At 40.7% G+C, this 26,530-nt stretch overlaps 1 protein-coding gene across 1 annotated transcript in view; it reads left to right on the top strand.

Moving 5' to 3' along the window:
- Positions 1–276: 276 nt before the first annotated feature.
- Positions 277–26,530, top strand: part of TRPC4AP (transient receptor potential cation channel subfamily C member 4 associated protein) — a 56,070-nt gene continuing 29,816 nt past the window's right edge. Inside the window, exons 1-4 of the mRNA XM_080925196.1 lie at positions 277–494; positions 17,902–18,030; positions 19,726–19,842; positions 24,432–24,489. Of these exons, the coding sequence (XP_080781322.1) occupies positions 327–494; positions 17,902–18,030; positions 19,726–19,842; positions 24,432–24,489 (472 nt within the window). The 5' untranslated portion in view covers positions 277–326. The remainder of the gene's footprint in view (positions 495–17,901; positions 18,031–19,725; positions 19,843–24,431; positions 24,490–26,530) is intronic.

The following is a 26,530-nucleotide window of genomic DNA, read 5'->3' on the forward strand; positions in this document are numbered from 1 at the left end:
CTTTCCTGGCTACTGGGCTGCATCATTTCCCACTGGACGACAAATTTGAGAGCTTGTGCATGCAGCGGCCTTCCACTTGAAGCAACCTGGTAGAAATACTGGAGGTGGGACTTGGGAAAACAGGTGGTCCAGGAAGAGCAGCACTACCTGCCGGCCTTCGGCAAAGACTACAGTTCCCATAAGGCTTCGGGGCACGCACAGGCCCTGCCACGCGGCTTGCACCTCCTCGTCGGTCCACTGGGGGCGATGTAGAGAGTCCTCCGCCGCCCCGTAGAAATCGACGCGGCTCCCGGACCGCTTGCTTCCTGTTTGTCGGACGAGGAGACATGGCGGCAGCGCCAGCAGCGGCTGGAGCTGGGGCCAGCCGGGGGAGGCGGTCGGCTGCTACCGAGGCGGCGTGGGGCGGCTGGGGAGGTCGGCCGCGGCCGGGTAACATCCTGCTACAGCTGCGGCAGGGCCAGCTCACCGGCCGAGGCCTGGTTCGGGCGGTGCAGGTACGAGGCCAGCCCGGAGGGGCGGGGCGGGGCGGGCCAGGCTGGAGCTGGCCAGGGGCCGGGGAAGAGGCCTTTCCAGGCCGCTGCGGGACCGGCCAGATCCCCCTTGGCTGGCCGTGGCGCTGTCCTGTGTGCCGTCCGGACGCTGTCAGCCTCGGTGGGACGGGGGAGGGGGGCAGTGGCTAGCTCGGAGGCCTGACGGTCGGGGCCGAGTGGAGCCGGGCTGCCTGGGGTATTGATGGAGCGTTTCAAGCCCTGGGCCGAGTTTCTAGATCCCCATTTCCCTGCGCCACGTCTGCTTGTCTGGAGGACCTTGGCGAGTTGGCTTCATCTCCTACTGATCTGGTGTTTGCCCCTTGTAAGCAGGACCCGGTCCTTTTCACTGCAGTTCCCCCCCAACCCCCCGCCCCCAAACGGTTCCCAAGCCTATCATAAATGTCATCTTCTCAGGCCTCAACGTTCCTCCACCTTTTCTAAAGTAGGCCCCCGTTGTTATTCAATCAGATCACCCAATTCGTTTTCTGTTGCACTATTTTCTTAGCCTGTAATTGCATTTCTTTGTTGTCTGCCCTTTTCACGCCTTTATCCCACATTAGGCTGAGCTCCAACGGGTGCAGAAGACTTTTACTAGCGTAGGGATACATGCTTTGGGGGAAGAACTGTAGTTCAGAGCCCTATTCTCTTTATTGCTTGGGCAAGTTACCTTTCAGGGTCGTAGCTTCCTCATTTGATTCACCTTTTCAGGTTATTGTCAAATTCAGAGGAGATAGTTGTGTCAACTGTTAGTGTATTTCAGGTGCATATAAGGGCTGAAGGGTAATCAATTATGTTTAACGCCTGGCTTATCATTACACCAATTGATGTCCTATACATGTGGTGGTGTGGTGTGGTGTGGTGTGGTGTGTGTGCGTGTGCGTGTGTGTGTTGGGGGGGGGTATAGGGCACAACCTTGGAATAGATAGGCAGGATAGATGGCCCCTCTCACTTTTTCTTAATTCTCCCAGGTGGTCCCAGAACTTACTTTGAAAATGTTAGCTTAATTTCAAGATAGCTTTGTATATAGTTTTGAGGGATACACAAGGAACCAAATAGTGTTGATGGGAGAGGGACGGGAATTAGGTGAATGGATGAGGGAATGGTGTGAGATTTTTTTCTCAACATACCACTACATATTTAAAGTTAATTTTGATCCGTTTGAATATTACTCAATGGAATGAACAGATAAAGGTGAGATGGTCTGTCTTTGGAGGGTGGCAGATGGAGGGGCACTTTGGGGTAGCTGTATTTTCCTATAGAAACTGTAGATGAGCAGTCTTTTCTTCATTGCATTTCTCTGCATCAGCCTTGAGATGTGAGAAATACTTGCTCTGTCCTTGAAGCCAGAATACCTCACCAAGTATGTCAGGACAGGCAGAAAGGGGACCTGGAAACCATTGATGATCACATAGTTTTGGATCAGTCCATGTGCGGGGTGTTGACTTTCTTTGAAGGGGAGTTTACTTTTGAGACAGGCTTTCACTATGTAGCTTTGACTGGCCTTGAAACTCTTATAGATGAGGCTGGCCTTGGATTTGTGGAGGTCCTCCTGCCTCTGCCCTCAGTGCTGGGATTACAGATGCCTTTTACCACACCCAGCAGTCTTCAATAGTCTGAGCTATATGTTGAATTCATCTCTTAACACAGATGAGGAAACCGAGGTTTAGAAAGGTTAGGCAGTGTGATTCCTAACATTCTTCCAGATGATCACTAAGAACAGTGAGCCATAAAAATTCTTTAACATGGCTGAATGAGGCAATTTAGGAGAATAATTTCCTTCCAGTGCTGAAATGGTAAGAATGGTAAGGAACTGCTTTGGCTGTTTATTGTGATCCTCATTATTATTACTCTGTAAGTCCCCAAAGTTTGTTTCCATTGCTTACCTTCTTAGTCTGTAATTGCTTATTTCTTTGGTAGTTTTATAAAGGTGTGGGAGCTATTTCAGAGATTGGATTAGAACTCTCGTCGCCCAAATAATAGTGATAACTTCACATCTCATAGTTAGTAGAGTTCTTCAGTGTTTTTTCTTGCTGTGCTCTCCCTCTCCTGATATGGAGAGTAAACTTATTTGCTCACCCATATTTCCATAGCACAGTATGCATACTGGTTATGGCATATGGCAGAGTAGAAAAGTGCCAAGATTTTTAGAAAAAAACTTTGGAGGGGGCAGTGGAGTGGGGAAGAAAACAGATTTAACAAGTGCACTTTAAGGGGCAGCAGGCTGGCAGTAACAAGAGCATCACCCCCTAAAAATACCTTTTAAATAAAAATACATGTAACAGCTGGCCATCACAACTGTTTGAAACTAATGTTTACTAGTCTCACATTGATGCACACCAGATCTCTAGAACTTTCTCAGTTTATAAACCTGAAACTATCCATCCTCTGAGTAACTAACTCCTCAGGTCCCTCCCCAGCTACCCACCCTTCGATTTGTCTTGCTGTGAATATAACCAATGCCCTGAGGCTTATCTGAGTAATACCACGTGGTAGAATTTCCTTGGGAAAGACTGGATTTTGCAGTGAGATGGGCCTGAATTGAATCCTAGTTCCAGCTTGTTTTAGCCAGTGCCCCTGTGCTAATTCAAATCTCAGTTTCATTCTTTCTAAACTGGTAGTAATGCCTTCTTTCCCTTAAGGTTGTTATGAGTATCAGGTGAAACAATAGGTCTAGAAAGGTTAGCCAGTGTGCCAAATACTAGCTATTTGATAAGTAGTTGCTCTTAGTATTACTTAGTCCAGTAATTAGACTGGACTTTTTGAGAGTTTCTTGTTTTTCTTTGTATCTGCAGAGCCTCAAACCATGCCAAGCACTTGATAGGAAGGGTTTAGGAAAACTCTTTGAGTTGGAATCTTGTATCCTTAGTCTGTGTCTGTCTGTAGTCACTCTCCAGTAATCCCATGGCCTTTAAGAGGAGAGTCAGGTCATCTGTGATTTGAGACCTGGCTCTGATACATACTTGCTTAAATGTCTTTGGGAAAGTTATTTAATAGTTTCTTTATCTGTAAAATAGAGATCATAGGACCTAACTACTTAAGATTATGAAGAAAAATGAGTTCTTACAAGAAAACATGTACAATGAGTGTACAGAGAGGATGCCTTTTATTATTTTAACAAGTGTCCTATATTCTTATGGCTCTTAAGTCTTTGTTTTCATTTCTGACTCTTTCTTTAGCATGGTTTGGGTAGGTATTTCCAATCACCCGCTCTGAATGTCCATGTAAATAACTGATGGGAAACTCAAATTTAATATGCAGAAAACCAGAATCTTGGGTTCCTCTTTTACCAGATCCCATGTTCCCTCTGTCTTTCCCCTCTTTATAAGTGGGACACAAGGACAACCTGGGATAAGACTGTATGTAGGTCACACGATTTAGAGTGGGCTAGTCCTACTTGGGTTTTTATTTGCCTTCTCTTCCCAACCTTTCTCTGACATCTGTCAAGGTAATAAATATGCCAAGAGACTTTGCAGCTTACTGATTGATACCTTCTTATTCATCTGTACATTTGATGCTCAAAGCAAATTGGGTCTTAAGTTGTCTGCTTGAAACTCTGAGCTGCTTCCCATAGCTGTAGAATCAACTCTGCCCCTGTATGATGAGGACATAAGATTTTTGCAAGGCCAGTGGAGTTGAGGGGAAAAATAGACTGGGTAAGCTGTGGGCATCAGGACGGTGTACCTATACATCCTCAAGTAGTCTGTAGCTTGGTTATGGAATCCCTTCCACTCCTCAAGTGCTGCTGTTGCATCCTTTATGATCATTCTAGATTTACCTGTTTTTATTTTCTTCCTTTTTTTTTTTTTTTTTTTTTATAAAAAAGATCCTCTCTCCAGTCCTTCCCATCTCCCCTCCAAATCTATGTGTTGCTAGGAATCAAACTTGGGTCCTGGTACATGCTAGGCAAACACTCACCCACAACCCCCCTCTCAGATTTAATTTTTTCTTCTATAGGTACTATTCTAGTCTTACTCTAACTAGGGTTTGAAACCTAGTGATTTAAGTAAAAAAAACCTTTTGTTTCCTGGTAAGGGCAATTTGATTCTGAGGACACCTTGAAAACAGGTTTTCCCCCACATAACATCTGCCAGCTGGTAACTACAGCTGGTAACCACAGCATCTGGGAAGCAGAGGCAGGAGAATTGTTGATTACTTAAGGGCCAAGTTGGTCTATGTAGTGAATGAGTTCTAGGCCAGCCAGGATTACATAGAGAGATCCTGACTCAAAAGCTACACCCCTACTTCCATAGGTAGGGGAGAGGGAAGAGAGAGGAAGAAAGAAAGAACCTCCTGGATAACTAAGGTCCCAGAAATGTAAAATACTGTTAATTTCAGTGGGTAGCATTTGTACCCACAAACCCTAAGATGCACCTTACTTGTGTTGAAATCACACAAACACCATTGCATAGGATGCAGGTATTCAGTGGTTAATATTTGTTTTCAGACTACCCTAACAATATATTCAATCTTTATTAATAATCCTTTGAAATATCTGTTTACCTGCACTTTGCTATTTCAAGGTATTAGCTATCTTATGCTTAAGGTTAAACAAAGATATATGTTTGTTTTCACAGAAATCTTATTTTAAAAGGAAGGCATAAAGACAATCAATAAAAATTGTGATTGTTTGGAAATGTCACGTTGACTAAAAGGCTGGCAGGTTAGGGAACATGATGTAAGAGATTATCATTCCTGTAAACTGTCAAACCACAAGTGCTTGAAGAGAAAACCCCATGTGACACCTGCCAGTAACTCAGCTGTGAAGATGCCTGAATGGGGGCTCTTTTGTCACAGGGCTTTGCTACTTGCAAAGAAAACAAAGTGGAAGTGATCGTTTTTATTTATTATATTTTTGAGACGGGATCTCTCTGTATAGCCCAGCTGGTCCCAGATAGCCGCTAACTAATGACATACCTTCTACCTCAGCCTCCAAAGTGCTTGCATTTAATTATAGGCACAAGCTACCATGTCTGGTGTGCTTTAAATAAATATCTAGTAAGCCCATGTTTAGTAATAAAGCTCCTTCTGAAGTTGGGTGTTTGGACTGTGGCTGGCTCTCTGGGAATCATGAGACAATCACAGGCTTCACTCTGCGTCACTTCTCCCAAGGCAACCATTGCATATAGCGTAGCTGTCACCATGCAGGAGAAGGACTCAAGAAGCCAGGGCTAGGATTTCTAACTAACTTGTTTCTGAAGCTGTTTCTTGACTTTCCAATTTGATGGTATCTATTTTCCTCATGTAAAAGACTAGCATCTGGATGTCAATTGTCTCTACCATTCTCCCAGTAGAGAGATTCTGGATGTTGGTGTCCAGTAATTACATTTTGCTACTGATGTATGTCTGTTACTGCCTTAATATATTTTCCCTGATATTAAAAGTAGTCCTTTTGTTGTTTCTAATTGACATACAAATGCATACATAGTAAAATTCACTTTTCTTGTTTTCATGCTGGAGATTGAACTCAGGCCTCACATGTGCTGAACATGTGTTATACACTGTCGAGAAACATTTTTGGTGTATGATTCTATGGGGCTTGACAGATGTCTGTAACCATGTGCTCACCACTGAAGTTAGAATCCAGAAAGTCTCCTTACAGACATCAGCTGATTTCCACGGTCATTCCTCGCTCCTCCTCCTCCTTCCTTCTGGAATCACACTGTCCATGCTGTTCACACCGTTGGTCACCGTGGAGCAGCTGGAGAGAGCATAGTTGTGTTTTGGCTCTGACTTCAGGAGTGTAGTTCACCATGGAGAGGATGGCAGAGGAGTGCATGGTGGGAACACATGGCTGCAGGAAGGATGCAGATTGCTCTGGCTGGAACCAACCACTTGTGCTGTCTAGGTCAAAGTCCCACGGGCTCCATAGTCTTCCAAAAGAGTACAGCTGGCCAGGGACCAAATGCTCAGACACGAGCATGGCGTACATTTTCTGTTCAAATGATACCTCATAAAGACATGTCATACACCACGTGGAGTCTTCTGAATCTTTCCCTGGCAGAAAACTCTGTTCTTTGACGTTTGCTCTGCTTTCTCTATATGCATAGTTGATCCCAATTCTAAAACTTAGTGTTTTGTTTGTTTTTTTATGTTTTCCAACCTCCTCTTCACTGGATTTATTGCGACTTCCCTTCATCAAATTCAGGGCATCATACTCTGTTGTTTTACTGGCTTTTCTGTGTTTCCTAAATCTGTGTCTACCTTCCCTGGGAACACTATTGTAGACTCCAGGAAAGAGCATACAAATGATAATTTTTTTCATGTTTACATGTTCAAAAATATCTTTTATTCTGGTACTTGGATAATAGGTCTTATTCTGAGCTGTAAGTTATTGTTTATGGTGAGTCAGCTAAATAAACTCCTTTCAGAAGTTTATTGGCAAGTCTTGGCATCCCCTTTTGTGAATCAAATATTTTATACATTCTTGTAGTTATTCATTTCTTTTAGAAATTATCTTATATGTGTGAATGTTTTACCTGTATGAATGTGTCTGTGTACCATGTACATGCCTGGTGTCTGAGGAACTTGGAAGAGGGCATCTGATCCCTTGTAATTGGTACTACGAATAATTGTGAGCCACCCTGTGGGTGGTGGGAATTGGACCTGAGTCCTCTGGGAGAGGTCACCAGTACTTACCCACTGAGCCGCCTCTCCAGGCCCTGCTTTCATCTTTACTTAACTAGAAGTTTTTTACTTTTTTTTTTTTTTAAACAGTGTTTCACTATCTTTGTCTAGCCTAGAATTCTGTATGTAAACCAGGCTGGCCTCTGTCTCCTGAGTGCTGGGATTAAAGGTGTGCACCACCACATCCAGCTGGATATATGCACTTTTTGAAGAAATTTCTTGTAGATCTTTTCTTTCATTCTATGGTTTCTTTTAAATCTATAAAGATCTTTTGATGAGCCAGTCATAGAAGAGACAGAGGCAGAAAGATCTTTGAGTTCAGGGTCAGCCTGGTCTCCATAGTTCCAGGCCAGCCAGTGTGCGACATAGTGAGACTCTCATCTCAAAAAACAACCAAAAGATCTGTTGGTAAACATAAATGGTTAGTTTTATTATAGTTCATTCTATCACTTAAGTAATTTTTCCTGTTTAAGAATTTCTGCCTGTACTCAAGAGCTTGAAGATTCAGAATATCATCTAAAGTGTATAGATTTGCTTTGGCGTTTAGCAATGCATCTCACCAAGACTGGCACGTTTATCTCTGGACACATTCTTCTTTGTTTACTTCTTTGTGAGACAGATGTTGCTGTGCAGCCCGGACCAGCCTTGAGCTCATGGCAGTCCTCTGGCTTCAGCCTCTTGAGTGCTAGGTTTACCAGTGTGTGTCATCAGCCTGGCTCTCAGGTAGTGCTTTTTGCTTTGAGTTTCTTGATGACAGGCTACACCACCTTTCTTCTGGTGTGTGTTTTTACATCATGTATTTCCCAGTCTGTTACATTCAGGCTTTCTTAAATGTTTCTCTGGTAGGCAGCATAATATACTTTATTTTTAAATCTTACTGTACTAATTGACATTTGGGGATTTAAATATGTTATTTACTGTACTTACTTTTCAGATGTCATATTGGTTCTCTGTACCATATTTGGCTTCCTTAATATTGTGTGTGTGTGTGTGTGTGTGTGTGTGTGTGTGTGTACGTGTATGTGGGCGTGAGTTCAGGTGCATGCATGCATAATGTGTATATGTAAGTCAGAAGACAACCTTGGGTTGGTTGGTTTGTTTGTTTGAAACATAGACTCTCATTGGCTTGACCTTCACCACATAGCCAGGCAGCTGGCCTGCCAGCTTTGGGATCTGTCTTCTCCCTCTCCCATTGTTGGGGTTACAGGTGTGGTCCACCATGCCTGGCTTTTTCAATATGAGTCAGTTCTGGGGATCTAAACTCAAATTCTCACACTTGCAAGACAAGAAAGAATGTTAGAGACTGAGCTATCTCCCCAGTCCTTGATGTTTCTTTTAAATTAAAATTCTCTTGAGACTTGAAACAAAACAACCAAATTTACTCCTGCTTATAATCCCAGTACTTGGGAAGGGAAGTAGGGAGACCAGGAATTTGAGGCTTTTCTGGGCGTCATTAGTTACTGTTTTAAAAAAATGAAAATGAAATTACCAATTGTAAATTTTCATTTAAATGGTTTGAAGCTGTTTGTTGTTTGTTTTGCAAATTATGGCACTGGAGAGATGGCTTGGTGTTAGGGCACTTGGTGTTCAGGAGATGAGTAGTTCCTGATACCCATGGGGCAGTTTACAACGGTCTGTGTATAACTCCAGTTCTAGGGGAGTCAAAGCCTTCTATAGACCTGCAGGCACAGATGTGACGCACATACATGCAGGAAAACACCCGTACACATAAAAAATAAGATAATAAGTAAAAAAAAACCATTTAGAAGATTATGCAACTGTCCCCAAAATAGTTTTAGGGCTTTTCTGTCATTTTAAAGGTTCCCTTATGAACATTATTTAGTTTCCATAACAGCTTTGTTAAAGTGTTGACTTAATACACACACCCCATTTAAGTCGCCAATCAGTAGCTGTTCATACAAAGCTATAGTTACCGAAAACCAATATTTTAGAACATTTCCTCACAAAGCAAAAACAACAATAAAAGAACTTGGTTCTGGCCCAGAGGGAGCTTAGCATACCTTTAATCTCAGGATTTGGAAATGTAGAAGCAGGAAGGTCAGAGTTCAGGGCCATCCTCAGCTACATAGAAAGTTTGTGGTGAGGATGGGTTACAGGCTCAAACTGAAACCCAAACCAACGCTGTACCTGTAGCAGCTACTTTCCAGTTAACGTCTCTGGCCCTTGTCAGCAGCTACTCTTACATATTTTCTATCAATTTGGATTAGTTTTTTCTGAATATTTTTGTATTAAATAGAATCAAACAATATGTGGTCTTTTGTGTCTGATTTCTTTCATTTAGAATAAGATTTATCTGTTAAATGTAACACTTCTTGCCAAATAATTTTTCATCAAATGAATGTTCTATATTTTATTTGTCTGTTTACCAGTTAGGTGCACTCAAGTTTCTTTCTACTTTTGCTAAGATAATGCTGTTGTAAGCCTTTGTGTGCAGCACTTTTCTGGACATTTGCCTAAGAAGAGAATTGGTGGGTCATACGATAATTCTGGTGTGTGTGTGTGTGTGTGTGTGTGTGTGTGTGTGTGTGTGTGTGTGTGTGTGTGTGTTTTGTTAGGGATCTATTCCAGGGCCTGTAACAGCCAGGCAAGTTGTATCACTCAGGTTTTAAAGCAGTCTTGCTAAGAGGCTCGTGTGGGCCTTAAATCTGTGTGACCCTCCTGCTGTTCTACCTTCCAAGTACTGATGTTAGAGTCACACTCCATTCTTCCTGGCTGTATGCTGAATTTTTCAGTACTTGCTAAACTGTGGCTGTGCCATTTTCATTTCTACCTGGAATGAAAGAGAGTTCCAGTTTCTCCAGACCTTCCCAAATTCTTGTTTATTTTATTTTATTTTATTTTATTTTTTTCCAAGACAGGGTTTCTTTGTGTAACAGCCCTGGCTGTCAAGGAACTCACTTTATAGACCAAGTGTAGACCTCCAATTCAAAGAGGCCTCTGTCTCCTGAGTGCTGGGATCAAAGGCGTGCACCACCACCCAGTTTCCCAAACACTTCCTTCTGTCTTTGTGATTATGGTCCTTGCTGGTGTGCCATACTTCACTGTAGATTTGATTGCTTTTCCTCTGAGGACACTAATCATTTGTCACATATTTCCTGGCCATCTGTCTATTACCTTTGGAGAAATACCCGTTTAGAAACTTTGCCCACTTTCATTTGTATATTTTTATAATAGACGGTTTTGTCAACATAGTCTTTCTCTTTCTGTATCTCTTGATTGTACAATTCAAAGAATGGTCCATTTAATTTAACACAATTTTGGTCATAGAGTTGTTCACAGAATTAACTTTATTGTTAATGTCCCTGGGATCAGTAATAATGATCCTGCATGTATTTCTGGCATTAGTAATTTGTATCCTGGCTAGAGTTTATTGATTCTGTTTTCTTTATAGATCCAATTTTTAATTAAATTTTTTCTCTATAGATATTTGGGTTTTTTTTTTAATCCTTTTTCTTTTACTCCTTTGTTTTTTTGGGGGGAGGTCCTTTTGAGACCAGGTTTTGTTTAGTCAGGTCTGCGCTTTTACATCAGCCAGCAAGTGCCTGTTTTGAATCCACTGTTTCTGCTCTCGTTTCATTTCTCCCTTTCCTCTGCTTGCTTTAGGCTTTCTCTGTGCAAAGGAAGAAGTGTAGGCTATGGACTAGAGCTGTGTCTTCTTTCCTGACACATGCTTTAGTACAGATTTTGCCACACCTTGCAGACTTTTATAGTTTAACTTTCATTTAGCTCAAAATATTTTTACATTTTCTCTTGAGGCTTATTTGACTCAGTTATTTAGAATGGTTGTTTCGTCTCCAGATGTCTTAGACTGTCCAGCCATCCTTTGATTATTGTTAGTTCGAGACACATTATGTGGTGGCCTGCGACACACTTTATATGGTTGCTACTTTATTTATTTTTTTACTTTTATCTGCATTTATTTTATGCCAAATTTATTCCAGTGGCATGAGGTTTTGTTTCTTCAGTTTCTTTTGGGATATCTTTTTCTTCTGGCTTTGGAACAATCTGTTCACTCTCAGTGAGGATCACCTCAATGAGGCAGGGGAGCTCATGTGTGGGTTATTCCGGCCATTAGCTCTGTAGGTTGGTCGCCACATCTTAGGCGCCTTGTTCACCAGGATGTGTTCAATGACTAGACAATCTACATTTAAACCCTAAGTTCAGCATTACTCTCTGCATTTTTAAGCATGTGCATCAAAAATTCAGCATTCTTTTTGGCCACCGTCCCTGCATCCAGCCCCACTGTTTGGCTGGGGTGCACCTACTGAGTCCACTGTTCTACGGGCATAACTGCACATTGTTTCTTTAAAGTAACATCCTTCAGATACCTGGTGGCTTTGTGGGTATGGCTACCCTTGATGGCCTGGGAAGTTTCCCAGGTGTTCTTAAAGTGAACACAGTTTATATGATTCTGTGGGGTTTTCTGGGTCAGGAGAATAGGGAATCATCTTCACAGGTGACCTCTGGCTGCTTACAGGAAGAGCCAGTTGCTAGTTTTGAAACTTGCCAAAGTATGCTTTGTGGCCAAGGATGTAGTCTGTCTTTGGTGACTGTTCATGTGACTTTGAGAGTATTGTGTGTTCCTCTGTTGTTGGATTAAAGACAGTGCAGACGTCATACCTAGTTAATGGATGGTGGCACTCACGCCAACCATGTCCTTGTTGAGTTTCCTGTCTTGTTGAGGATTCATGAAGTTCAAAACTTCATCAGTTTCTCTTGATAGCTCTTTGAGCTTTTGCTTCCTATAGTTTGATATGATGCTGTTCAGTACACACATGTTAAGAACAACCATGTCATCTTGGAGAACTGGCTCCTTAGCATTCTGTCATGGCCTTCTTTATTCCTAACAATTCTCCCTTTTTTGAACTCTGTGTTGTCTGAAACTTCATACAATTCTTTAAGCTTTATTTTAGTGTTAGCATGATTTCTTTTTTTTCATGCCTTTTATGCTATTGGTTCTTCAAGATTTATTTTATATGTATGAGTGTTTTCCTTGCAAATACAAATGGGTACTGCATGCATGGTGCCCATGGAAGCCAGAAGAAGGCATCAGATCCTCTGGAACTGTAGTTACAGATGGTTGTGATCTGCCTTGTGGGTGCTATGTGGTTTATATACTTTTGTATATGTTGTGTTCCTGTGTGTGTGGGCATGAGTGTGTAGAGACCAAAGTTTGATCTCAGGTCTGCCTGCTTTGACACTTTTCACTTGTTTTTTTTTTTTTTTTTTTTTTTTTTGCAACATAGCCTCTCACTCACCTTGGTGCTCCTCTGTTCAACTAGTGTGGGGCCACTGAGGCCCAGGGCTGGGATTAAAGGTATATGCACTGCATCTGGCTTTTAGTGCACTGGGCTCTGAACTCAGGTTCTTGTGCTTGGGGGGGGGTAAAAATTTACTGAGGGAGCCATGTTCCCAGCCCCAGTCATACTTATTATTTTAAAATCATTTTTAGCTGGGTGTGTGCTTATATCTGTAATCCCAGCATTCCAGAGGCTGAGGCAGAAAATTGCTGCTAGTTTGAGGCTAGCCTAGGCTTCAAAAGGGGTGTGTGGTGTTCTATAGTGGTTTGTATTGCCCTGGAGTTTGGAGCATTAAGTCAGGCAGTGTGTTTTGTTGGTTAGAACAAGCATCCCTGTCCCTCTCATTCATGACATTGCCACTGGTTGGCTATTCTCCAGGTGCTACAGTCACCTGATAATCGTTGTTATTTGCATCTTGCATTAATTTAAATTTAAAAAGTTAGTTTGTGTCTGTTTGTGTATAGTGTACAGACCACACATTACAAGAGATAGATAGCCACAGAGATTCTCACCAGTACCAGTTTCTTTGTCTCTGAAGAGTTACCTCTCTCATTACTGGTAGGAGAGGTCAAATTTTGTCTGAGAAAATTCATGTTTTCCTTTACTTTCAAAAAATAGCATCACCCAATTCAGGGTTGGTGTGATTTTGTTTTAACCCCCTTTTCTGTGCTTTAAATTTGTTTGTTTGTTTTTTGCAGTGTGGCTTCAGACAGTATGCCTAATGTAACAGTTTTTCTCTTCTGGGTGTGTATGTGTGTGTGTGCCTGCAAGCAAGCACACATTTGTGCCTACTTGTGTAGGAGAGTGTGTGGGTATGTGTGTGTATGTGTGTGCGCGCACGTGCCTGTTTGTATGTGCAGGTGCAGGACACAAGTGTGTGTTTGTAGATGACCTCTGGTATTGTTTCTCAGGTACTGCCCTTCAGTTTTTGTTTTTTTTTTTTTTTTTTTTTTTTTTTTTGTCCTTGTTTTACCTTTAGCTGATTGAGAAAGTTCTGTTCTGCTTCTGGTATTGTTCTGCTTTGTTTACTGTCCTTGTTTTGTCTTTTTCTCTCACTGACCTGGAACTTCCTGAGTAGGCCAGTCTGGCCAACGAGTCAGCCCAGGGAATCCTCCTATCTCCAGCTCCAGCTCTGCAGCTCTGGGTTTACAAGTATGCTTACCACATTGGCTTTTTTTGTTTTTGTTTTTGTTTTTGTTTTTTTAGTTTTTTAAAGTAGGTTCTAGAGATTGAACTTGAATCCTCATACTTGCAAACCCTTTTTTTTTTCTTTTTTATTGCTTAGAGATATTCACTTGTAGGAAATTGTTCTATGGTTTGACAGTCTTGTCAAAAAAACAAACAAACAAACAAACAAAAAAACTCAGTTATCCTGGGAGTGGGGTGGATGGCACCTGTTTTTAAATCCCAGCAATCAGGAGGCAGAGGTGGACAGATCTATGTAAATTTGAGGTCAAACTGTTCTTTGTAGTGAGTTCCAGGCCAGTCAGGACTACACAGTTAGACTGTCTTACAAACCTAACAGGCAAACAAATTACTCCAAAAATAAGCAAATAAAAACTGTGTAGCTGTTGGGGAATGTCATTGCTGTTCCGCTGGTGAAGGGTGTCTTTCCTTATGCCCAGCCTGTTAATCCAGTCTTGATTGGTGTTGACTTGTGATGAATTTACAAATCGGCAATTCAGGATTACAGTTTTTCCAACCTCAAGACTGTTTTGACTGTTCTGAGTCCTTGGCATTTCCATATGAGAGTTAGTAGTAAATTATTAATTTCTACAATGAAGACAAATGGGTTTTGATAGGAATTACATCAAACCAACAGCATAGGGGCTGTTGTTGTTTTAGTAATAACAAGCAGTATGGAAGATATTGTCAAGTCAGTAAAATCACCTCATTGAACATGTGGTGCTTTTCCATGGTGTGGGGGGATAATTTTGGACAAATTCTCACTGTATAACCCAGCCTGGCCTTGACGTTGAGATCCTTCTGCCTTGGTGTCCTGAGCACCTTTTAATATCTTTTAACAGTGTAGTTTTAAAATGTTTAGTTTTTTGTCTTACACTGATGCTGTTAAATATCTTTTGTTTTATTTTTGAGACAGAATTTCTCTGTGTAACAGAGCCCTGGTGGTCCTGGAACTCACTTTTTAGACCAGGCTGGCCTTGAGTGCTGAGATTAAAGGCTGGGCAAACATCTTATTTTTAATGCTACTGTAAGTGTAACTGATAATCAGGACCATGTTGTCTACAAATAGAGTATTCCATATTTCCAGTTCAAGTCTCTTATTTATTTTTTTTGCCCAATTGTTCACATTTATGTTTCAAGTAAATTGTTAGATGCAGTTGGTAAGAGTGGACATCTTTAGGTCTTTTTTCTTCTTGCTCTTAAGAAAACTTTTGTTTTTACTGGTTAGCATGATATTAGTAAATACCTTTAGCTGATTGAGAAAGTTCTGTTCTGCCTCTAGTGTGTGCAGAGTGTAAATCATGAAACATGTTTGGTTGTTGCCATTTTTCGTGTATCTTTTGACATACCCTGAGGGTGTCTTGTAGGCCATTGGTTTTCTGTATGTAATAGTTGGCATATTGAGTTATTTCTGCTTGCTTTTGCATGTGTTGCTAGGCTTTTGTATCTATATTGATAAGAGATTGAACTGTGATTTTTTTTTAAAGATTTATTTCTTTAGTCTATATAAGTACAACTGTAGCTGTCTTCAGACACACCAGAGAGGGCATTACAGAGATTTCATTACAGATGGTTGTGAGCCACCATGTGGGTGCTAGGATTTGAACTCAGGACCTCTGGAAGAGCAGTCAGTGAGTGCTCTTAACCATTGAGCCATCTCTCCAGCCCGACCTGTAGTTTTCTTGTGGTGTATTTGTCTAGGTTGGTTACCAGAATACTGGCCTCACCTATTTTGAGGAATCTGGGTGTTTGTGTTAATTCTTATTTAAATGTTTGATATGATGTGAAGCCTTAGGTCTGCATCTAGGCTTTTTTCTGGAGGTCTAAGTTGTTGCTGTGAATCATCAGTAATTGAGCTTCTCTAGATCTGCCATGTCTGCCTGCTGCTCTGTCCGTCTCACACACAGCCTGTGTTCTCCTAGGCATTTCCTTTAGCTTATCTAGACTGTTGACATATGGTCATTTTCAGTCCTTCTCTATGGTCTCTTCTGCCCTGGTCATTGATAGTAATATTCTCTCCTTCATTACTGAGTTTAATAATCTTAGCCAGTGGGGCCAGAGAGATGGCTCAGGGGTTAGAAACACTGAGTACTCTTCCAAGGTCCTGAGTTCAATTCCCAGCAACCACATGGTGGCTCACAACCATCTGTAATCGGACCCAATTCCCTCTTCTGGTGTGTCTGAAGACAGCTACAGTGTACTCATATATATAAAAGCTTTAAAAAAAAATAAACTTAGCCAGTTGTTAGAAACTGTAGTTAAATGTTTATCTGTTTATTGACCTTTCCAGAAAATCTTGAAATAAAAGGAATTGTCAATGTTTCTGTGGTTTTTCTACTTTTAATTTCTTTTATTTTTGCCGCCCTGTTTTATTTTTGCCGTGCTTATTTCCCTTGGTAGCTTATTTCTCATGGTAGATTATTAGCTTGTGAGTTCCCATTTATAATGCTGTTTAGGATTCTCTAGAGCACAGATACTCTGTAGGAATGGCTTCTGCAGGCTCTCAGCTATAGGTTTGCTTCTTGCTTTGCTTACGGAAAGGAAAGAAGTTTCCACCTTTGTTTTTAGCTTGCACTGATTTTTGAGCTTAAACACTATAACATTGCTGTTATCCAGACATTTTTTGTTGTAAGAAGTAGTATTTTCCTGTGTTTTCACTCTAAAAAAAGCATTCTTCTGAGCGGTTTTCCCCTCATACCATGATCTAAGACACAAGTGTAGACAGAATTATGAGATTTGTTCATTATCATGGGGCATGTGTATTCAGAAACCCAACATTATTAAAGGTTTGTTTGCTCTATACAAACTGTAACGAGATGCTTTTGATTTAATTGGACCATGAAAGTTTTGTGTATGGTATTTGTAATGGTGAAGTGTTTGTGAATCTTTATAATCTACTCATGTTCTGTCATTGTGCTGTTACTTTCATTGATACCTTCAGACATTTACTCAGCCCTGCTCTATGCAAGAACTCAGCAGTTGAATGAAAAAGAGGGAAAGAGAGTGAGTGAGTGTTTTTGCAGTTTGGTAGTAGCTCTGGAGCAGTTGTGGTCCATGAAGGAAAGAAAGGGACAGATGAGCTGAGAACTCATGGGCAATAGGTTAAAATATGTGATAAATGAAGCCCTTAAACAGGGACCCTGAGGCCTTAGGAAGGAGAGAGAGAGGAAAGCCAACTAAAATTTCTAGCTGTAGGCCTGTATTTAAAAAAACAAAAAAAAAGTTTTATTTATTTATTTGTCTATGTGAATGCTTGCCACACGTGTGGGTGCAGGCAGAGACTGGAAGGAAGATGTTAGATTTTTGGAACTGAAGTTATTTGTGGTTGTGAGCTGCCCAGCATGTGTGCTGAGAGCCAAAGTTGGGTCCTCTGTAAGAATAGGAAATGCTCTTAACCATTGAGCCATCTCTCATCCCCTGCCTTGACCCATCCATCCATCCATCCATCCATCCATCCATCCATCCATCTATATCCATCTGTTCATCCATTTATTGCTTTGTTTTGAGGAAGGGTCTCTATAGTACAAACTGAACTAGAACTCACTATGTAGTTCAGGATTTTTAGAAGTTTTTATAAACAGTAGCTCACAGCTGTTTGTAACTCTAGTTCTAGGAGATCTGGTACCCTCTTCTGGTCTTCATGGGCACTAGGCAAAAGTTGTGTGTATACCTACAAGTAGACACAACACCCATACACATAAAATAAATAACAATTTAAATTTTTAATAAACGGCTTCTTTAATTTTTTTAAACTAAGCATGTGTATATCCCTGTGCTGTGGTGTGCTTGTGGGGCCAGAGGATGGTGTGTGGTGTTAATAAGTCCCTTCCTCCCCTTTACATGGGTTCCAGGAGTCAGTCAGTTCCAGTTATCAGGTTGGTGCAGCCAGCAGCCTTACCCACTGGGTCATCTTGCTGTTTGAAGGGAAACAGCACTTCAGATAGAAAGTCTGGGAGAGAGCCTCTGCACAGGGGAGATCAAGTAGAGCAAACACAGCTGAATTTGGAGTCTTGAGTGCACTGGGACAGCACAGATGGGTGAGTAGGGTAGGGTCAGAACAGTACTATGTCATGAGCCAAGGGCTTAGGTTACAGCTTTATAAGCTGTCGTGAGTGCCTGAAGATTTCTTCAGAGCACTTTTAAGTTGCTTCCTTGGCTGTTTGGAAGTCAGCTGCTTTCTTTTGCCAAAATTTCTTCCTTGACAGTAAATATGTTCCTTTGCTTTTATTTTTCATTCACAGTTCACTGAGACCTTTTTGACTGAGAGGGACAAATTGTCCAAATGGAGTGGAATTCCTCAGTTGCTCCTTAAGCTGTATGCCACCAGCCATCTGCACAGTGACTTCATTGAGTGCCAAAACATTCTCAAGGTAACTGATAGGGCCTTAAAGAGGCTGTGCTGAGGGTCTTCAGATGCCTGAACTATTGACCTTTTAAAAACAGCCAGTTTTTATATGAACTGTAGAACACTGGAGAAGTTCAGAAACATTAAAAGAATAATCACTAATCATTCCAGTGCCCTCACCCTTATCTCCTGTGGTGCTTGGGACTGAGTCCATGGCCTTGCACATGCTAGGCTCTAATTGTACCCTGAGCCCTTAATCCCTCACCTATCCCTAGATAACATTCTTTTTAATAAGAATTTTAAGGGCCCTATAACACTGAAGGTGTTATGACTTATATATAACACCTTTTATGACTGTCAACAGTCATCACTAGTGTAAGATTGAAGTTCAACTTCATTGTTCTAGACCTCTGTTTTCCAACTGAGTGCTGTCTCAGTGCTGGCCCACACTCATTGCTTCTGACTTGGGGCTGGGACCAAACACAAGTTTAGAGAAGCAGCTGGTGCCACAGTTGTAACCTGTGTAAGCCTGCGGTCATAATAACTGAATACTACAGTACTCTTCAGAGGCAAAGCCTTGATGGCTATATCTCACAGGTTTATTCTAACCTTGTTTGTTAAATAAACGTAGTTTTTCTATTTAGGAAGAGATGTTATTTATTCATCCTTTCACAATCTGATTGATAGAAGTAATTATCTCCTCCCTATGTGCCTTAAAATGCTTTCCAAGTTGGGTGTGATGCCTACACAGTTTTAATCCCAACATTTGGGAGGCCAGAGGCAGGTGGATCTCTGAGTACAAGCTGTCTGTCCTTTACTACATAGTTAATTCCAAGCTAGTCAGGGATTGTCTCTCAAAACAAAACAAAACAAAAAACCTGCCAAATCTCTGTTACAGAACTGAGGTAAAACTGAAGGGTTGGGAAATTAACATCCAAGTGATCTTAGTGTGTGGTGCTCCTCGTTCATCCTGCAGTCAGTCACTTGCAGTCTTCTGCGAGAGTTCTTTCTGTCTGTTTCTGCCTTTTATGAGCAAAGGATGCTGGGATACGGTGACCCTCCCAGAGTTTGAGATGCACTGCAGGCACCCACTGTGCTGGATACCTCCTCTGCCTGAAGACTTAAAGGAGGGAATACAGGGAAGAATCTGTCCAAGTGTTCAGGGGGATTCAGTTTGTCTTCTGGAACACTGATTTAGTCTAGGGGATAAAACCCAGTGTTTGCAATTAGTTAGAAAGTAAAGCGCCAAATGTTCCAAGTGACATAGAGATTCCTTTGGGTGGCCCTGGAAGACCATCAGAATGCCTTTGACTTGGAGAAGTCACCGAGCACTTCTTTCAGGAGGTCACAGTCTGCCAGAGATTTGGTTATGACTGCAGAACCAGTTGCTTTTTGCAATACCTGGTGACATCAAGTAGCTGCCACCATCTTCTCTCAGCGGTTCTCAGTATTTATTGTAGGCCTGAAGATGTTTGCTCTGTCCAAAATGCCCCTCCTGGTACCCTGGCAAGCTGTGTGTCACTTCTCTGTACTCTATTAATTGAAATCAGTCACAGCAGCCAAATTCCATTGGAAAAAGACGGTCCTGAATACGTCATTGAGGGCTAGCTTTGTGTTCAGGGGGGTTCAGTTTGTTACTAAAATACATGTTATCATGATATTTTAGTGTCTTTTCTGTTAAATTCTAAAATGGAATCTGTCTGTACTTTTTTTGAACTAGGAGATTTCTCCACTTCTCTCTATGGAGGCTATGGCGTTTGTAACTGAAGAGAGGAAATTTACTCAAGAAGCTACGTATCCAAATACATATATTTTTGACTTATTTGGAGGTGTTGATGTAAGTAGTTGTTTAATGCTGTTAATACTTAAGTCATAGAGAATTTAAAACAAGAGGCAAGAAGAATTTCAGATTTTATAGCAAATATTTCAGATCTTTTAACTTAAATTTTTTTTGTTTTGTTTTTCAAGAATACAAGGTTTAGACACTGTACTTTTAATACTTCTGTTACAAAATGTTTAGAATGATTAAGCAACACAAGTTAAGGGCCAAGTAATAAACTCATGGTTATATTAGATCCTGATCTAATTTTATTAAGGTACTTTCTACAATATTCAAATAGAAATAGCTAAGAGTAGTCAATGTTCAACAATGCAGATATGCTTTATATAGATAGTCTTAAAAATATCAGAAACCCACAGATTATGATATTTAATATTAATTCACTATTAAAGATCATTTGACTGGAGACATGTCTGCTCCTGACAGTATCCATTTCTTGGTTCAAAGAAGAAATTGAGCATCATAACTTTAATATAGAGTTGTTGCAGTTATGGCAGAATAGCTACTGGACAGAAATCACCTTATTCATGTACAGACAAAAATACTGTTTAAGAAAGGACACACAGTGCAGCAGAGTCAGAGTTTTGCCTTACTTATCTGCCAAGATAGTAAGTCCTTCATAGTTCCTGCTTCATTTCACAATGTGTCAGATGGTTCTGGGCCAGACGGCTGCAGACTAATACTGCAGTGTTCCGAGGAATGAGGAGTAATCGGCTGTCTCTACACATTGGTTACGTTTGGAAGCCATGCTTTATGCTGCATATAACTTCAGATGATATTTAATTCATTCTCAGATTTCTGATGGGGTTGAAGACTAATTATAGTCTCTCATAATCAAACCCAAGTTGTTTAACATTGAGGACGATGATATAGATCTGAAAGGATGATTTTCAGATGGTAATGCAAACTAAAATCAAAACAACTCAGGTATAGAATTATAAGCTCGTTAAGTTAGGATAGATGGTAGAGTACTTTATCTAATTGACAAATGTGATGGACTAGGATGTTAATTATATGTCATACTTCATAATTTACATAATTGTTATGTTTATGCTCAATTTGTATCTAAGAGAAGAGCCTTTTTAAAAATCTGGACAGAAAAGGGTGAGATGTTGGGGATTAGTTCTAATGCTTTGTCTTATTTCAGCTCCCAAAAAGCCGAGCTTTCAGATCTGAGGGTTCCTGTTCCCAGCAGGCTTCAGTTGATAATAAAGAATTGCCATATAGCCAATGGCTGGGCAGAAAGATGGAGGTGGGACTTTTATATTGCATGGGCAAGGGGCCAGGAGAGAGAGGATAGACAGAAAGTCACCGTGACAGAGAAGGAAAAAGATGAAACTTAAAGACCTACCAGCATATAACAATCTAGAAAAGTGGCCCTAGAGGTACTTCCCCGGTTAGGTTTGGGGTAACAGAGATGAAATACAGATTTTAATAGATACTAACTCAGGAATACCTGAGCCGGGTGTTTGTTAGCCTTGGGGAGGATTAGAAATGCTCACTCATTGAGCTAGTCAAGGCATATCAAAATTAGCTTGTGTATGTCTTTTTCATTCTCAAATTCAGAGGGCTCTGTCAGAATGACCAAGATATCTGAGTCCACGTCCCTGTCCTAGCCCAAAGTCTTATTCTTGCCTGAAGCCTACTTCTTTGTTCTAGCCCAGAATCAGATTCCTGCCTGAGCTTACTTCCCAGTCCTGGCACAATGTCAAATTCCTGCCAAGTTTCTAGAAGCAGTCCCCAAAGCTCTCCACATAGTTGACTGTAATGAAGACTACTGCCTACAAACACTCTTGACAGTTTCTATGGAAACACATGTTTTCCTCTCTCTTGGGTGTATACCTAGGAGTGAGATTGCTGGGTCACATGGTAACTGGGTGTAATTATAGGAACTGGGTGACTGTTTTCCAAAGAGTCTGCACTACTTCACCCCCTTTCAGCTGTGTTTAAATACTCTGACTTCTCTTTGTCTTTACCAATACTTTATCATGTCATTTTCATTGCCCAGTGACAGTGAGATTTGTCATTGTGGCTTGGATTTGTATTTTCCTGATGGTCAGTGACATTGACCATCTTTCATGAGTTTATCATTTGCTTCCCTTTAAAGGACTGTCAGCCTCTCCTATTTCCGTTTCAAAATTGGGTTTTCTTTTTTTAATTAAGATTTAAGTTCTCTGTGTATTTTTTCATAGTTGTAAAAATGTATATCCTTCTGAAGGTGATTTTCATGTGTTTTTAATTCCTTTTCTGTCAATTTCTGTTAATAGCCGTTTTATTATTTTTATTTGGGTATCATCCCATTCATGTACTTATTAATTCACTAACATTTATATGTAGGTGTGAATACCTTCATATGTGTAAGCACACCATTGGGTGTCTGCAAGTTTTTCTTTATCTTTAGATTTTTTGAGATAAGTTCCTTATTGTCCAGGTTAGTCTATAACTTGCAACTAAAGTTGAGAATAGCCTTGACTCACTGATCTTCTGTCTTTGCTCTCTAAGTACTAGGTAAAGGTGTGTGTGGCTGTCCAAACTGTTAAAACTTGGCCTTTAAAAAAAAATGTTTTCTTTCCACCCCACCACCCCTAAGACAGTCTTACTAAGTTGCCTTAGTAAGCTACTAAGGTAGCCTTGTACTAGTTCTGTAACCAAGCAGGCCCTGGGTTGTTGGTCCTGCTACCCAAAAGCTGTGGTTAGATGCCTGTGCCATCAGTGGCATTTACTGCAAAGGTACAGATTGAGTGGTAAGTGTTTATCATGCCTGGCCTTCACAGTCTCATCCCTTTCCCCTCTGCCCTGGTGGAACTACATGGCCTTGCATATACTAGGCAGGAACTTTGCCACCAACACTCCATTAAGAAAGGTATATAGGAGGAGCCAAAGAGATAGTTCAGAGGTTATGATCACTGGCTACTTTTGGTGACAGCCCAAATTTGGTTTCTTGCACCTACATGGTAGCTCACACCATCCTTATCTCTGGTACCAGAGGTGCCTCTTGTGGCCTTGATGAACTCTGCATGCAGGCAGAATACTCCATAAACATTTTAAACAAAACAAGCAGAGAAGTGTATGTTAGAAGCTAGGGATATGGCTATTGGGTAAAAAAAAAACACTTGTCCTAAAAGCCTGGAGACCTAAGTCTGAGTCCCCAGAATTCACATAGCAGGAGTATCTGTAATCTCAGGTATGGGTCAGATAAACGGTGTCTGAGGCCAGGAGGCACTCTTGACATTTAGGGCCACTTACTCATTGACCTAGACTTGTGATCTCACTGATCTTACTAAAATAGGTAAAACACTTGATGAAGTTGATCATTTTATATCTTGAGGGCTCAGGGGATTGTGATCTCTTTTGAGAAGTGTTGGGTATGAGAAGCGTTAGCTAATGCCCAGGACTTGCATGGGGGAAGAAGATAACTGATCACAAGTGTCCTCTGACGGCCTGAGAGTCACCATAATGCTGTGTGTCCACTCTGTCTTCTTTCCCACAATTAATTAATCATTGAGTGTTTTTAGTTTGCTACCTGAAGGCTGGAGGCTGGGTAGTAGTTAAGCACAGCCCATCACTCTGTCATACAAAGCAAAAAGCTGCCTTCAGAGTACCTTCATTGTTTGCCCAAGTCCTGACACCTCTTTCTTGTCTCTTACATGCAGTTGTGCAGGAAGCTGAGCCTGTGAATCTCCAGAAATGACATCAGCAGGGATGCTGATGGTTTTCATTTTGTCAGCCACAGTCATGAATTTGCTGTCTAAAGATTTGTTGCTGGTTTGAGATGTGTGGAGACTTTCTTAGATTCTTCAGCAGCTCTCCAGTCTTATAGGCTGCTGGTTGACTTTTAAAACAATGAAAACAAGCAAAAGCTTTTAAAAATGTTGTGGGATCTTTTTTTCCCATTTGGTTCAAGGTGTCTTGGATGTGCTATCCAGTATTGGTGTGTAGCTGTAAAGGTCAGGAGAGCATCTTGTTCTGTTCCAAAATTGTTCCTGATTTGATTTAAACAATAAAATAAAGCAAAATACCTGTTTATGGTGAATGTCTTTAAATACATGGACTTAAATATTTTGTTAGCACATAGATTACTTTAAAATACTTCAGTATATCTAAGTATAAAGTAGGCTAGAAGTGAACATTTGTAATCCCAGTACTTGGGAGGCTGATCAGGAGTTGGAAGCTAACCTAGGCTATTCATCTAGACTATATCTCAAAGACAACAAAAATACTGAAATACAAAGCAACTTTATTCAATAATTAAAGCCCTTGTTATAAAAATTCTTAAGAGATGCTGTTTAGGAGCTGGTGAAATGCCTCAGAGGTAAAGAGTGTTAACTCTTTTTCTGAGGATTCAGATTCTGTGCCCAGAACACAAAAGGTAAGTCAAAACCTGTAACTCCTGTTCCAGTGGACCCAGTGCCCTCTGCTGGCCTTTGAAGGTTCCTAAATCTGGCCAGAGTTCTGCTTCTATTGAAATTTACTGCCTCCTACAACAAGAGGGTTCGCGACAGCTCCTTAGACTAGACCACATGTGTTCATAGTAAAAATTGTTTTGTGAGCTCTACTTTGAATTATTTTTTTATTTTGGTTTTCAGCTTCTTATAGAAATTCTTATGAGGCCTACCATCTCTATCCGGGGACAGAAACTAAAACGTAAGTATTTATTGGACACTCGTCTTCACCCCAGTGTGCCAGTGTGCTGGCCATTGACAGGAGTTGCTCTGAGTGATAAGAACATGTCTTCCAGTCAGCTGTAAGTTTCTCCATCCATCCCAAGCTAAACAATGCACTATTAATTGTGTATTTGTTACAAAGGAAGATTTGCTTTCTTTAAGAAAAGCCTGAAGAACACTGGTTTACAGGAGCTGAGTCTGTATTTTCTAACAATTGACCCAGCTTTCATTTTCTTGGGAGGTTTTTATGTTACATGTGTAGTTATCTGAGAAAGCAAAGGATACCTAGGAAGATCATTTTGCTTGAATAGCCCATCAATTGTCAGACTTCTTTTCTGTGGAGATTCATGGTCTTGTAAAAAGTTCAGTCCTGTTGGATGTTGTAGTGCAGACCCTCTAATATGGGCACTCTGCTATCTACATAGTGTGCTCCAAGAGACCAGAAACTACAGAGACTGTCTCAGGGAAGTCAGTGTTTGCATAATACATGATTTAAGCTGGATGTATTAACTCTATTATAACTTAGATGTGTGAGTGACAGTCACTTTTTTTTCTTAGGTTTCAATATTTAAAAACTACCATAAAGGTACACAATCTGTCCTTAAAAGCTAGTGGTTGGCTGGAGAGATGCCTCAGAGGTTAAGAGCCCTGGCTGTTCTTCAAGAGGTCCTGAGTTAAAATTCCCAGCAACCACTTAGTGGCTCATAACTCATCTGTAATGGGATCTGATGCCCTCTTCTGGTGTGTCTGAAGACGGCTACAGTGTACTCATACATACAAACATACATACATACATACAAACATACATACATACATACATACATATACATATATATGAAATAAATAAATCTTCTTTAAAAAGCTAGTGATCACTTTGGTTAGTGTGTGTGTGTGTGTGTGTGTGTGTGTGTAAAATATATACATTTTCAATTTGCACCTACATTAGTGGTATATATTACCATGTATGGCTCCATTGTATAGTCATAGTTAAAAGAATTTATTTATTTATTTGGTGGGGCTCGCGTGAGACAGGCTGGCCTTGAACTCTCCTTGTGATTAAGGATGACCATAAATTTCTGATCCTCCTGCCTCCACCTTCCAAGTACTGGGACTGCAGATGTGTCACCGTGCTCTGCTCTCATACTCTTTTGAGTGTTTTACTTTTGTACTCTATCTGATAGCAAGCAGCATCTTTTAGTGCAGTGGTTCTCAACCTTCCTAATGGTGTAACCCCTTAATACAGTTTCTCTTGTGTGGTGATGCCAACCAGTACAATTATTTTTGTTGCTACTTTGTAATTCTAATTTTGCTACTGTTATAAATTATAAATATATGATATGCAAGATATCTGATATGTGACCCTTATGAAAGGGGTCCTGACACAGGTTGACAACTGCTGTTTTATGGCTTATTAACCATTCTTGGTTTCTCCACCTTCCGGTAGGTTTTCTAAGTACCATGAGGAGTGGGACTTCTCTTCCTCTTTTGCTCACAATTCCACATTAAAATGAATAGTGAGCAAATTTGTGATGAATGCATGAGTCTGATTTCCTTTGGAAATGCAAAGTTGAGAACTATGAAGTAATTTTGATCCACTGTACTCTTAAATCATTAAATGAATAAGCAAAGAAACATCACAAATCTCATAGTCAAAAGTATGAGCAGCCCATCTGATCAGGCTAATCTGACAGGGAGATGCAGGTGTTAGAGTTTAGGGTGGTGAGGAGGAAGGAGAGTGGACACTGTTTAAGAATAAGCACCACACCACTTAGAGCACTCCTCCATGGCTCATACTTAGGGTCATTCATCTCTGGGTTTGCAAGGATAGAATTAAGTTACTTTTGTACTACTGTCTTGTTCTGATTATAAATAGCGAGTTCTTTATTGGGATTGACAGTATATCAGACATTACAATCCGCTTTCCTAATATAAATAATTGTAGCAACAAACCTAAGCCCCCAGTTGGCAAATTGGAGGCAAAAGTGATGCCCTTATTTTCTGCCAGCAGAGTTTTCAGTGGG

The sequence above is a fragment of the Micromys minutus genome, assembly GCF_963924665.1.
Source record: "Micromys minutus genome assembly, chromosome: 11".
Classification (NCBI taxonomy): Eukaryota; Metazoa; Chordata; class Mammalia; order Rodentia; family Muridae; genus Micromys; species Micromys minutus.